This window comes from Melanostigma gelatinosum, assembly GCF_949748355.1.
Source record: "Melanostigma gelatinosum genome assembly, chromosome: 6".
In the NCBI taxonomy this organism is placed as follows: domain Eukaryota; kingdom Metazoa; phylum Chordata; class Actinopteri; order Perciformes; family Zoarcidae; genus Melanostigma; species Melanostigma gelatinosum.
The window spans coordinates 21,016,509-21,030,840 of record NC_136639.1 but is presented as its reverse complement, the minus strand read 5'-3'; the positions used below and the strand labels follow the sequence as shown (position 1 = coordinate 21,030,840).

General features: G+C 44.4%; 1 protein-coding gene across 1 annotated transcript in view; it reads left to right on the top strand.

Annotated features, from left to right (window-relative positions):
- fbxl17 (F-box and leucine-rich repeat protein 17) overlaps positions 1–14,332 on the top strand; it is a 194,104-nt gene that overhangs the window by 62,798 nt on the left and 116,974 nt on the right. Inside the window, exon 7 of the mRNA XM_079270163.1 lies at positions 3,345–3,452. Within this exon, the coding sequence (XP_079126289.1) occupies positions 3,345–3,452 (108 nt within the window). The remainder of the gene's footprint in view (positions 1–3,344; positions 3,453–14,332) is intronic.

Genomic DNA, 14,332 nt, shown 5'->3' with positions numbered 1-14,332 from the left:
CCAAACCTGAGGCGTAGAATTCTAAGGTGCATCCCGTTATTGATTGCTCTGAAAAAAGTGTTCTGTACAAAGCTTGCAAGTACAGCGAGGCTACAACTGGCACACACTGCTGTGTCCAGGAGGAACCGTTCTGTTTTGGGTGAGAAGTTTTATTACTTTGTGTAAAAGGCTTAAAGAATAGTTGGAAGGAGGAAGGATGCTGCTCAACTATGCACAGCTCCCTCGCAACCTGCTTTTCCCCCGACATCTCCACCGCTGCTAAAAACAATAAGTTCTACTGTGCAGAATGCCTTTGTGTACAGCTCTGTGAGGGCTAACATGCTCACAGGGACAATGCCAGCATGCTAATGTGTAGCTGATATGTTTACCATGCTCACCAGTTTATTTGAGCATTCGTGCCTTAAACTTGCATTCTCTCTAATGGCCATCAGGGGGCGACTCCTCTGTTTACGAAAATAAGTTTGTATAGATTGTATAGAAGTCTGAGAAAATGACTCTACTTCTCTCTTGATTTATTCCCTCAGTAAACATTGTAAACATGAGTTTATGGTCTCAATCTCTAGTTTCAAGTATTCTTCAATACAGCATGATGTTCATTTGTTAAATGATGTCACATTTAGAGCAAACAGACAATAAAGCAGGGTATGCTTTAGGGCGGGGCTACCTTGTGATTGACAGGTCACTACCAGGGCGTTGTCTGATCTTGGAGTTTTAACCCTGTAACTGTTTTGTCCGTTATTCAGCGTTATACTCTGCTTCACACACAGTTTTGCCACTTCTGGTTCCAAAAAACAAATAAGGCGACGGCCAAAATGCCAAGCTCAAGGCCTCCAAACCCTAGACCACGAACCAGCGAGTGCCGTCGAGGTGGCTACGTCCACTTCTTATATACAGTCTATGGTCTTTACCAAAGTGTAAGGCCGAACAACCAACATTGCCATCCATAAAGCTGGGCATTGCTACAAAGTTAAAAGCATCAATGCCCTCCTTTTTGTCTGTGAATTCAAGTTGTGCTTTTCAGATAGAGACAGAAGACTAATACTTACCGAGAAACCTTTTAGACAGAATTACATACAGTAGATGGTACAACTGTTCTTGTTCTTTGCTAAATTACACCCCAAAAGGTATTCCCACTGCCTCACCTGTGACTGCAGGGGCCTCCGCAGTCACACTCCTTTATGAACCATTTTGTGCTTTAAAAGCACTTTGTCTTCTTTCTGATAAGGTGAGAAACATTTCTTTGAGCTCCTTTGAGCAGAGTTTATAGGAGGTGTTTTACCCAGGACTGGGTAAAATACGAATGGACACCTTGTTCTTTCCTTCTTATGACTTCCCTTTGCCCTGGCTGTCTCTCTGGGTTTTCCATCTTCCTCGACTCAGTAACCTTTAAGGTAGACCTGAATGGGGGGGGGGGGGGGGGAAGGAAGCCAGTGAGAGAGAAAGAGAGGGAGAGAGCGAGGTGTATGAACAAGTATCGTAATCAGTAATGGAGCCGGGCTTACAAATAGTAGTGTAATCAGTGTTACCAGGTAGGGCGTCAAATGGACCTATGAGCACACCAGTGCTCAGGCTGAACAGAAGTGAGACCGGGAGAATGGCTTTGTGCTCCCGGCTGTCTGCTCTCAGTGTGACGTCCAGCAGCAGTGCGCATCTAAACCCTGCCAAACATTTCAACCCAAATGTGTCGCTCCAAAAGGGCTACGCTAAAGCATAGCGCAACGACACAGAGGTGCACTCATCAAAAAGTACACCAACTAGCACATCGGCAAAGGAATGCTCGGCGGTGTAATTAATCATCTTTTGAAAGGGCAGTACAGTTGCTCAGGAGGTTTGTAAACCGTCCTGCATTATGACTGATAGTCCAGTCAGACTGTAAAGAATCCTTTTGCGTCGGAAACAGAAGAAGGAATCAGGAAGCTGCAAAGCGTTTCGCTGCTGTTCCTTTCACTCGATTCTTATTGATCTGAAGAGTTGTTGATGACATTTCTAGAAGTCGGTGGCAAGTTCACCAACAGATACGTAATAGCAAATTCAAGACGTTGAGTTTCCTTCAGCTTTGTATTTCCAGGTCCTTTTCCTTATGCCGTGTTTCTATGGCGGGACTCTCAGCCGATCGGCTACCAGGTACTATCCACAGCTTCTGTTCATGGAAACAAGTAAATAACCGGTCTAATGTTTAATGAACTGAACAGAACTGGACTACTTGGTGACAACGCGGCTGAGAAAACAACAGATTATACCTAAATAGTGTCTGATTAATTTGAATTACCTTAATGGTGCATTGTAACTTACAGTATGCCTCCTTCTCAAGCCCCAGTCTTCTTGAGCCGTCTAGTATTTAAATGTTCATTTAAATGTTCATTCTCTCAGTAGTTCGTGTTGATAAACATCAAAGTTCAGGCATTCTTTTCATTTACTTTTCAAAACATGTCAGAGTTAGATTTCAGTGCACTCTGACAGCCTTTTTCAAATATTTTTAATTTCATGAGGAAAACTTTGTGTTTTGTACGCACCCGTCACTCGTTAATGTGTGTTTTGCATGTATTCAAATTGTATTTTTTTGTGAATTTCAGAAAGAAACATTGAAGGCTTTGACAGGGAGGCCTTGAAAAAGTGATTGTTTTGTCCTCTAGCATTCGTTGATGTTTGTTTTTCTTCACATTAATCACAGCTTACAGTCAATTCTCTCTATTCTGTCTCTCTCTGCTTCGCATCTTGTTTTGTCAGTGATTGACGAAAAGTTTGAGGAAGTACAGAGGAAGCCTTCAGAGAGGACAAACAATCTCCCACATATTGTTGCAGTGTTGAGTGTAATGGGGAGGGGGGGTATTGATACCCATATTGATGTGTACAGTGGGAGCTGGTGGAAATGTTCTGCTTCCCTATCGATCGCTGGTCTATTATGAGCTGTTAATGGGCGGCTGGGTGAAGGCTGGCCAGCGGTCCATCCATCATAGGCCGACGCCCACGCTGCTCTTTTAGCTGTTTTCTCCGGTATCCTCCTCCCGCTCCTCTCCTCCTTCAGTGATCCTCCTCTTCTCTACTGTTCGTCAAATGCAAAACACACACACACACACACACACACACACACACACACACACACACACACACACACACACACACACACACACACACACACACACAAAACTTAAACCTTGATTCCCATATGTAAATGTAACTGAATGAAACATACTTAACCTGTGTTTAGTGAATGAATTAAATCAAAGAAAAACACGATCCTCTTGAGGAATAACAGTCACAACTATTGTACCGGTGACGATAAAGAGGTTTCTCACCTGGGCGGTGCCTTTAAACCGTCCTCCCTCTGCTTTTCTATCCTCCAGGTCACCGATCGGTCCGTGCGAGCCGTCGCAGAGCATTGTCCTGAGCTGCAGTTCGTTGGCTTCATGGGATGCCCGGTGACCTCCCAGGGAGTCATCCATCTTACCGCGGTAAGTATCGCACGCTCGTGTTGTTCCCTGGGACCCTCGTTCGCGACGCATTACGAGAACTCAAATTGTGCGTTTGCTTCCGGTAGAAAGTGAAGATGGCGCGGTTCCTCCAGCACAGGCCACAGAAGTGCACTCTATCAGCTCTTTGAAGTCATCACTTGTATCAGTAAATGTCAGTGACGACGTCTTTAGTCTGAACCTGTTACCGTGGGCCAGCGCCGCCGGCCCTGCAGGTTCTCCGGGGGGGGGGGGAGATTAACTTTTGGAGAGTAAACTCAGGACCTCGCTGTGTTTTATCTCAGACTCAGTTTTGAAGTTATTTGGTGTTAACTTTAAAATCTCATGAAAGCCTAATGAGATGAATCCTAATAATACGCTGCTGCTGCGACTACACCCCGCTGTTTGGATATTACCGCATGCTAATGAGCAGGGCTCGGCGGTTTTAAGTCGTTCCGTGCCACATAAACATGGACACACATGCACTCACCCGGTGATTGCTGGGATTGAATTCACCAGTAAGCACCGCACTTCTCTTCTCGTTTCCCAAACTAACATCCGTGTGGGATGCGTGTGTGTGTGTGTGTGTGTGTGTGTGTGTGTGTGTGTGTCCACCTGCGTGTGACTGTGCGTGGTATGTCCGCACCCGTGTGTGCTTGTGTAATACAATTCGATTTGTGTTTGATGAACTCGGGTGTACACGTGAGTGTGAACGTCCCCTTGTGGGCTGCGTGCATCCATTCCTCCTCAAATGCAATTACAGTTGTGTTAATAGGACTGAGACACCCGATGCCCCGCTGCATTATTAGATTAAACAGCAGATTAATTTGGGCTCGTGGGTTTGGCCCCCTATCATCTCTGCAGCCTCCACTGACCTTGGCCAGTGTATTGTAGACAGACAGTAATGAAGCCAGCCAGTCATAACAGCATTAGCATACCTGGAGGTGGACGCATACACATCGGCCCACACGCACAGTCTAGCACACCTCATTATTATTTATTACAGTATTAACCAAGGTGACGTTTTAGGAGTTCAGATGAGCAAGTTAATAAATCTGATCATATTTCAACATATATTTTAACTGAAAAATAACTTTTTTATGTTTTGCTTTGCTTTCATTTTTTTATTTGAATAAATTGTGGGTTTGAGTTGTCCCAGATGAGATATCAGAGATGCGTACAGAACCATATTTCCCATTTTGACCAACTTCATACGGCAAAAATAACACACTATCGAATTTACACGACTACACACACACACACACATACATGCATATGTATAACCCCCAACCTCTAATGCAATCCAATACAACTGTTCCTCTATACCAGGGGTGTCAAACTCATTTCCACTCTGGGCCACATCAGCATCACGGTCGCCCTCAAAGGGCCGGATGTAACTGTAAGACTGTATAACTAACTTCTCCCTAACATATTGGTAAATAACTCTCTCTGCATTTGATTATTGTTTATTCAAGTGTACAAATATTGTAGCTTTTGTAAATATATTCTGCTGTGATTGCAGTCTGCCTTTTAATTCTTGGACAATTTGATGTTTTTCTTGGAGGCTAAATTTAGCTCCGTGTTTGGTGTCAAAATGCCGTCGTGAATTGTATCCTTCATCACCGACACGCCTCATAACACAGAAGACAGACCCGTTTTTCTCCTACATGTTTTCGCTTTCCCATCTTTCATTACATTTTCTTCCCTCTGCATCAATTTTTCTCTTCGTGGACATTTTGGGATTATTTGTCGACCTTTTTCAATTGTTGGAAAACCGCTTTTCGGGCTGTTGCCTCTCCTGTCCACCTGTTGTGATAGTTGTAATGTCAGTACACAGACAACATGCTATCTCAAAATTTCAACTTTCTATCTCATAATTTCGACCATGGGGTTTTTTTTTTTTTAGCTGGCGGATTCGCGGGCCACATAAAATGACGTGGCGGGCCGGATTTGGCCCGCGGGCCTTGAGTTTGACACGTGCTCTATACAGTCTACTGTTATAATGCTTAAAATGTTAAAGGGACAGCCCCCCCCCCCCCCCTTAAGGCATCTTACCGTACCGTTTTGGTGTGAGAGGCAAGTTTTTGAGATATTAGCCTTAGAGATGTCTAACTTCTGTCCAATATTACTGACCTGATGATTGGACTATAATTGTCACTCGGCTTGTGGTGCTGAAAGTGTCAAAAAAAATAACAACTCAACAGCAAAGTCCTTTCAGTAATCTGAAATCTACTGTCCCTTTAAGCTTTAGCTGACACTGTCAAAGCAGTCTTAATAAAATGATGTTGTCGAGCATTGATTTTAGTAGTGCAGTACTACACAAACCATCTGTATTACTCCCTAAATAATAAACATATGATTGAACTTACACGTATACGACAAAGTCAGTAAAAACATTTCATGAAGATGTTACGACGGAGCTGCAGTATTGAATTGCGTTCGATTGTGCAGGTGTACCGAATAAAGTGGCCACTGAGTGTGTTTTTAATACTTCCTCATTGAACAACAGACAACTAAAGAAAATGCATTGCAGGAGTCAGATAGTTTGGGCACCATTGCGTAGTTTATTTTCCAACTGTACAGTTTCCCTTTCAGTAAATATCCTGTTTCACCGCTCGAGCCACCCAGAGTCTCACCCCTCACACCTGTAACAGCACCCGACAGTGACATCACAGAGTACTGACGCACCTCTTGGTACACTTCTACGTCACTGCAGCGAGGCGAGAAGTTAAACCACCTGCAAAGGCAAGATTCAGGCTACTCATCAATGAAAGGACAGAAAAACAAAGGATGTTATGTGTTTATGTAAATAGATCCTAGAGGGCAATACATCGTAATTGGATTTTCTAGACTCTCAAATCAGTCTCAAAAATCAAGCGGACTTTCCCTCATTACACAGAGTAAACATCTTCAGAAAGGCTTCAGCTGAAAGGGTGATAACTGTAAGCCAGATCCAATCAACCACTTCAACTTTCCTCAGAAAATACTTTTTTAACTTCCTAGCATACCATGAATCCCGATGAGGCAGAAATGCTTCAAAGTTCAGACTTTAAACCACGTTTATTTTTGCCTGCACACATTGATCTCTTTGTTTCTGTCATCTCAGTCCCCCTCTGTCTCTGTGCCCCCTTCTCTCCGTCCCTCTATAATCTCTGACAGTAATTATCTCGTTTAGCAGTTGATTCCTCCTCTCATTCGCTCCCACTTGGTCCCATCCTGTGTCGATTGAAAATCATATTCTCGCATTTAGAATCGTTGCATTTCTGATGACTCCGTGGACCCGCATGCGATTCCAGGACCGCAGCGCTCCTCTCTTGTTCGATTATCACACTCTCCCTCCCACTTGGTCTCTCGCTCTCTCTCTCTCGCTCTCTCGCTCTCTCTCTCCCTCTCCCTCCCACTTGGTCTCTCTCTGTCTCTGTATATATATATATATATATATATATATATATTATGATATTGCTATTCAGCTACCACCAGAATAAAAGGGGAGAAAATCCATTACTTTTATTAACTTCTCTCATATGACACTCATTTCAGATTCATACTCTTTTTTCTTTTCTTTTTTTTTATACCGACTTCTCACAAATTAGGGTTTGAGGAAATCGATTGAAATCGTATTTTCTTAATCAAGTGAGCCGATGGTTGGAAAAGGCCGCCGAGTTCGATGTGCCGAGTTCGTGGTCTGTGGGAGTAGCTGTAACGCTGCGACATGTGTGCCCCTCTAGTGGAGCCGCGCGGCTCCTCTGTGACGGGCAACGCCGCTCAATATGTGTAGCCAGGCGGCGTTTGATAAATCATCGTCTTGTTAGCAGCTAAAAGGAAACAATCGAGATTCCCGCGCGCTGAGAGAGGAAAGCCCCGCTCATCGAAAACAGGCTCTCCTTCCCGGTCGGGAATCAAACATTACGCACGACATCAAACATCAAAACAAAAACACGTGGCTCATGTGGTCTCATGTGGTCTCTTGTGTTGCCATACCGCTGTCAACATTTCCTTTTTTTAAATTTTACGGAGGGTTTTGAGATTGAAGTTCAAAGCCGGCTCTAAGCTCTTGACATTAATAATGGTTTTATTGATGAGGCTTGTCACATCACAAGGCCGCGTCGGGGATACAAACCATCTCGAGGTGGGTGTCCCAGAGCTTCTCGGGGATTCCTCGCTCCCCCTCAGCAGCTAGCTTGAGGACCTGTATGAGATGAGTCCCTCTACTAATTCAGTTTCAGGGGGTTTCCCAGCCTCAGACATTGAAAGCGCTATAGATGTGCGTATCTTTGTGTGGATAACATGCTGTATTTCGTGTGCTCTCCCTCTGCTTCTCAAGCCGCCTCGGCCACACCAGCAGAGTCATTATCCTTCTCTCTGAGCGGTGTCGTTACCTGCTCACGTCTACTTCTCTGTCCAGTCTTGTTCTGCCTTTGGTCAGTGTCGCTCTGCATTTCTCTGTCTTTTACTCTTGTGGTTCCTGTGTTTCTCTCTCTCTCTCTCTCTCTCTCTCTCTCACACTCTCACACACACACACACACCTTCTTCTGGTAGTGATTAAGTCCAAGGTCGGCTCTATCAGAGAGCCAGTGTTTGAGAGCAGCGCTGGGTGCCAGAGAGCCTTCATTCCCCGAGCCTTAGATGTCCCACTGATGGCTTCCCTTTGCTCGTCATGCCTACCCACAATGCCCCTCCTCATACATCAGCCTATCACTGCCCTGTGGGCCTCAAAATGCCTTTGTGTGTGTGTGTGTGTGAAATGTCTCACCCTCGGGATAGAGAGAGAGTGAGGAGAGGCCAACGACATAACAAATGGAGAGACTGTTGAAGAATGTGTCAGAGATGAAACGAGGTATATTTGGAGACGGTAATAGCTGTGTGTTGTCTCTCTGATGTGCAGAACTTGGATGTTTCTGGACTTAATTTGGGGTCTTGTAGATTAATTCAGCCGTGCCGCTCCAGTGCTTTTGTTGTTCTTCCACAGGAAAAAAAGAAAAAGTTAGGCCCTTTTGATAAATGCTCTCCAAATTTGACAGAATTGGACCACGGGGCAATACCTCATTCTCTCCGTGTGTTTATGAGCAAATAAAACGTCTGGATTTTGACAGGGAAGCTATTTGATTTCATAACCAGAATCATATGTTCTGTCCATCCCGGTGGCTCAGTGGAGAGGCATGTACTCGCTACATCCGGAGTTCCGATTTGGCTCGCCATCCTATTTTTTTTTTTAAACGGTGAAAAAATAAAATAAAATACATATAATTGCCATGACCACATGACCAAAGGTTTAGAAAGAGGTTTTAAAGTGGTTCAATACAAACAAAGGTGAAGATACAGGTCTGTCACCTCCACACCCTCCACTCCCCATGTAGGGTGAGTGGTGTCTGGCTTTGCTGCAGTCTGCCAGCCCCGTATCTCCCCCCTCTGACTGGAGCACAGCAAATACATAATCACAGTGCCCTGTGTCAAACTGATAACCCCCAACACGAACCAGGGAAGTACGCGCGCGTGTGTGTGTGTGTTTACGTCTATGTGTACCTTTTTGCGATGTACAAACGTGTGTGTGTGACTGTGTACTTGCACGTGTGTGTTGTGTCTCAGGGGGCGGTGGAGAGGCTAAAGGGGAAATGAGGGAGCAGAGGGGATTTGGAGGAAGAAAGGTAATGGGGTTGTGGGGGTCGCAGAATGAGTCGAACTTGTAGTAATAATTTGTCTGCACCGCTGTACGGAGGAGATTGGGGGATTTATGAATATGATGAGCAGAGAAGGGCCAAAGGATGATGTGTGTCTTTTGCAAAAGTAATTGAGGAATAATTCATTTGGCTCTGAGACATTTAACCCAGAGACAGACGGAGATAGAGAGGTTTTTGACCTCTTGAGGCAGGGAGGGGGAGGGGGGGGGGGTGGTATCATGTCTCATTATTGGCCCAACTAGTGTCACTGTACTGTGACTGTTATCCAGTGCTGTCGCACTGACTCGCACTTTGGCGTGTGTGTGTGTGTGTGTGTGTGCGTTCGCGTGCCTATGTGGTCATTTGGCTTCGAGCGCCGAAGAGAAACCAACGCTCGCTATCTCCTCGAGCCTTTCCTCGCCGCCGAGTTTGTTATCAACACCAACACATGCAGGATTAGAGACTGTAAGGGAGGAAGAGAGCGAGAGAGATAGAGGAAGGAGGTAGGAGAGGGGGCAAATAAGTGATAGACAGTAGATGGGCACGAGACAGATAAATACAGAAGTTAGCCACACACACACACCTACAAACACTTGCACACACACACACACCTACACGCACACACACACACTCAGGGATCAGCTCACCGGTCCGTGACTGATGCAGACAACGTATTTGTGATACCAGACACGTGGCCTTTCCAGCTTCTGCCTCACTCCTATTTCAAATATTCATATCAATCTGTCTGCACAGGCCTCTATGTAGTTATATGTCTGAATGTTTTTTTTCCCTGAATGTTCGTCTGGAGGGGGGAGGGGGCAGCGTGTGATTTAGGCCTGCCGCAGAGGGATTGTCTCGACACAGCTTTCTCCTGTCTGACTGAACTGTCTGGGATGCTCCGATATGGAAGAAGACAAACAAACAAAAGCAAAAACAAAGCGTCTATGCATGAGTGCGCACTTGTATTCACCTAATGACACCGCTGCCATTTGTCCCACCTTTCTCCCTCCCTCCCTCCCTCCACCGCCTCACCCCGTCTCACACGGCCTCCAACACATGCGGACAGCCGAGCAAAATGTGTCGGGGCCCACAATGCCACCTCAGCAACGCCCCTGTGACTTCTTCGCTCAGGACTTTGAATGTCGCTTCAAAGTGACTGTCTAAACTTCCACCTGCATTGTTCGGAGGATTTCAGCTTGTCTACTCATCTCTGCCCGTCTGAGAATGGAGAGTTTCCACCGTTACCACCGTTAAGTTTTACTGAAAAGCTTCTTTTTTTAACCTCCATTTTTCACAGGCCGTGCATGTTTTTTTTTTTTTGGGGTGGAGCTATATGCATTTCCCACTGCAGGACATACATTCTTCATTGACTAAACTCGACTACAGCAATCAAATAGCAGCTCATACTTTCCGAACCCCAAACATGTTGGCTATTTATGACGGAAACAACGCTCGCTCTGTTTAAATGTCATCCGGGACACTGAGTCCTGCTGCTTGGTGCCGGCGTTCAAACCATGACATCATATCCTCTGCATGGGGTCCACCAGGGCTCCACTTCCTGCCTGGCATCACGATGCCTGACGTTGTGTAGATAAATTAAGTAACAGCACAGGTAGTCATAGCTCTGCAGTCAGAGGTATACACACACACACACACACACACACATATTCACCCACTGTTTGCCAGACTGTGACATACACTAATGTAATAAAGTGTCTAATCACCCTCTCCAAATATTGAACTCCAGCCTGTGCTTGGCTGGGAGATAGCGCGCCTTTGAAACCTTCCGCTCATTTTTCTTTCATTTAAAGCGCTGTTCTGAGTTTGACCTCTGACTCCGGCTCTGGCTTTGTTGTGTTGGAGAGAGGCTTCTGATTGAAGCAGGTGGGAGCCCACTGACCACCTCCTCTCATGTGGACTGAATTAAAACAACCTCTTTAATACTGAAGTGTGGCGACGGCTGTTTGCTCCTCCGGCGCTGGTGCGATCTGAAGTGATTGCTTTTCTCCCGTGAATGTGTGATGTGTTCCGTTTGTGAACTGAGATTCATATCCAACGTTGTGATTCTGGGATTTTCAATTTTCTGCTCTGTATATAATTATCATTATTAATTGTTTTGGCACAATTGAACAATTGAATTAAAAACTCGAAGGTTGACTTTTAAGAAATTAAAAAAATACATTTTTAGGACCGGTTAATTCATTCAGTGATAGTTTTAAACTTCATGTTTTTCATGTTAAATTTCACAGCCGAAAAATACTTATGTTAGTAGAATAGTCATTGGTATGATGATTATTGTATTTGGCTTGTTAATATTAAGTAAAAGTCCAGAATCCACAATTTAACTTGAGTAAAAGTAGTGATGGGCGATGGTACCAAAACGTTTTATCATATTGTCCTTTCATACCACGATAACAATATATATATATCACAATATAGCAGTTTTCTGGTAATTCAGTGAATACATAATGTCCATGAAATAAATACATCTTTTTTTATACTCTTGTGTGAATGAAATACTCGACAAATGAAAAGTGCTTGTGCAATTTAATATTTGCTGGCTTTTATCAATATAGATGATGTAATTGTGTGTCACGATGTCTCGACATTTGATTTCATAACGATACGATTCCATTGAAAAACTATAATTTATATCATGTTGTCATATTGAATAAGCGCTTTAGGTGATATCAGTATTAGCAAAAACGTGTACTGAAAATATCAAAAGTATGGAGTGTAATAGTATCAAATACAAGAATATTATTGTTATTATTTGTTATTATTTGTTTTTAAATGTTTTCTCTGGTCAAGGTACTTCTAAATATGCTCTTATGACAGTATTGGTACATATTTATTAATCAATCATATCTTTTTCCAGAAAATCTCAATTTGAAAAGTGAGATGAAATGAATGCAGTGGAGTAAAAAGTCAAATATTTCTGCGCGGCGTGTTGTGGAGTCTGGGTTCACATTAGCATAAAACGGAAACACTCAAGTCCACGTAAAGTGCGTGTGCGTTGGCATATTCATATAATCAGCCTTCAGTTCAGCGTCTTGCACGTGCGTCGGCGGGGACGACACGCAGGCCTCAGAGCAGCTGGATTCTGCAGGTTTCAGTGTTTTTATGAACAGCATGAATAATTATCCAGGTGTAGCTGCCAGCTCAGAGGAGACGGGACAGACTCTGCCTGGTTACAGACCTCAGCCAACGAGGAGAAAAACCTGCCGAACCCCTCACCAAATCCCCTGCTCTCTCTCTGCTGTTGCTCTCTCGCCTCTGTTCCCGTCTCCCTTTTTCCCTCCCCGTGCTTCGTCGGCACTCCCTTCTCCCCCAATTTCTCTCCATTTATTTTTCTTTCTCGTCCGCGCCTGTTTATTCTTGCTTCACAGAAAAAAGTCTGCATCGTGAGTGGAAATGATTAAAGACGATTGGAAGCATTAAAACCCTTCATCTATGAGTCAAATTATGATAATCTGTCAGCTCTGAGAAAACAAACACCGGCACCGCAGCTCGTCACATTCTGGAGGTGTGACTAATTACTGAGAGCCTGTCTTTTTGTGACACTTCTCATTTTTGGGATTTGGAGGGGTATTTTTCTTTCGGCAGATGTCTGCTAAACTATTATTTTCTCTTCAGTGTTCTTTTTTTATTTTTTCCTCCCACAGATGGATTAACAATGTTACAGTCTCAGCCGTGACTCTGCCTCTTCCCTTTCAAGCAGACATCTGCTCAATGTTTTTTTTCTTCAACCTAGCTACACTCTCAGCCAATGAAAACTCACACAGGTTGGCCTGGTTTCTCATTGGTTATCCACATCAATGGGACGGTTTCTATTGGTTGTAGTAGAAATTCTACTACAGCAGACCTAAGCAGTTTTGAGGATTTGGAGAACAAATACTACTTTTGATGTCGAGGCTTTTAAAATGAACTCCAGGCTGAATAACCATGAATACTGAATGCAAATGTCTGTATGTGTGTGTGTGTGTGTGTGTGTGTGTGTGTGTTTTTTGACAGCGTAGATGTGAGTGGATGTCTGTTGCTACGAATGTCAGTGGTAGTGGTCACTTAGCCCACTTTCAGGTTTGATTTTTACAGAGCCTTTGTTGTGCAAACAATGCCACCACACACACACACACACACACACACACACACACACACACACACACACACACACACACACACACACACACACACACCATCCTAATTCTCCATGAATAATTTAGCTCTTCGATCCTAGACTGGCCACAGGGGCAGATGACAGTGTGTGTGTGTGTGTGCATCTGCACGTTCCTGTCTATGTTAATTCACACAGATGCCACAAGCTACATATGAACACAGAGAAAGAGAGCAGCTAGACACGGGGAAAGGTTTTCAATGCCTTTTTTATTTATATCCCTTTTTTTGCAGCATCACACACACACACACTCACCGCTGTTTGTTTTGCAGTCGTGTGTGTTTTGACTCTCGATACGTGGGGAGGGACAGGGAGGAGTGTTTACATGTGTGCTTACTTAACACCCAGTGAGCCTCAGCCCCCCCCCCCCCCTCATGCTGGTAGGTATATGTCACGCCTATGGAGCCGACAACAGTGCTCAGTGATCTTAACAGGAACTGTAAGCTTGTTTTCTCTTTAGCCTTGGCCCTGACATTTACCTCCCTGCCTCCCTTTGCGGCTGGCCGGAATATCATACCTCTATTGTCTCGCATCCCCGGTGTGTGTGTGTGTGAGCGTATATGTGTGCATGCACCTGTGCCTTAAATAGCTCCGAGTATGTACCAGAGAAAACACACCTGTGCTGCGACTTGAAAAAGCCACAAAAGTGTGTGATTTCTTGGCGTGCGGGAGCGCTTGTGCGTCGGTGTGGGTTTCTAAGAGTGCAACAGGAAGTAGAGATTTTCACTGGAGGATTAATCTAAACCCCGTCTTATGAAGTATTCAGATCGGAAAGAGGGATTATTGGAAGTCGGAGAGATGAAAGGAAGAGGGGGGGGGGGTGAATGCTCATATTGGCTCATAACCCCTCACACCAGGCACGCAGGCACAGAATGATAAACAGTAACAGCAAGATGCTTTCTGCCGTTTATCTGCCTTGTTAGGTTTCATTCTGCATTCATGCTGTTGTTTTTTCAGTACATGTGGTGCCAAACAAGTTTACTCAGCGTATAGAGAGATTTATTCCACTCTCCTTGCAGATACGTCAAAAGCTTCCATTTATTTCAGCAGAC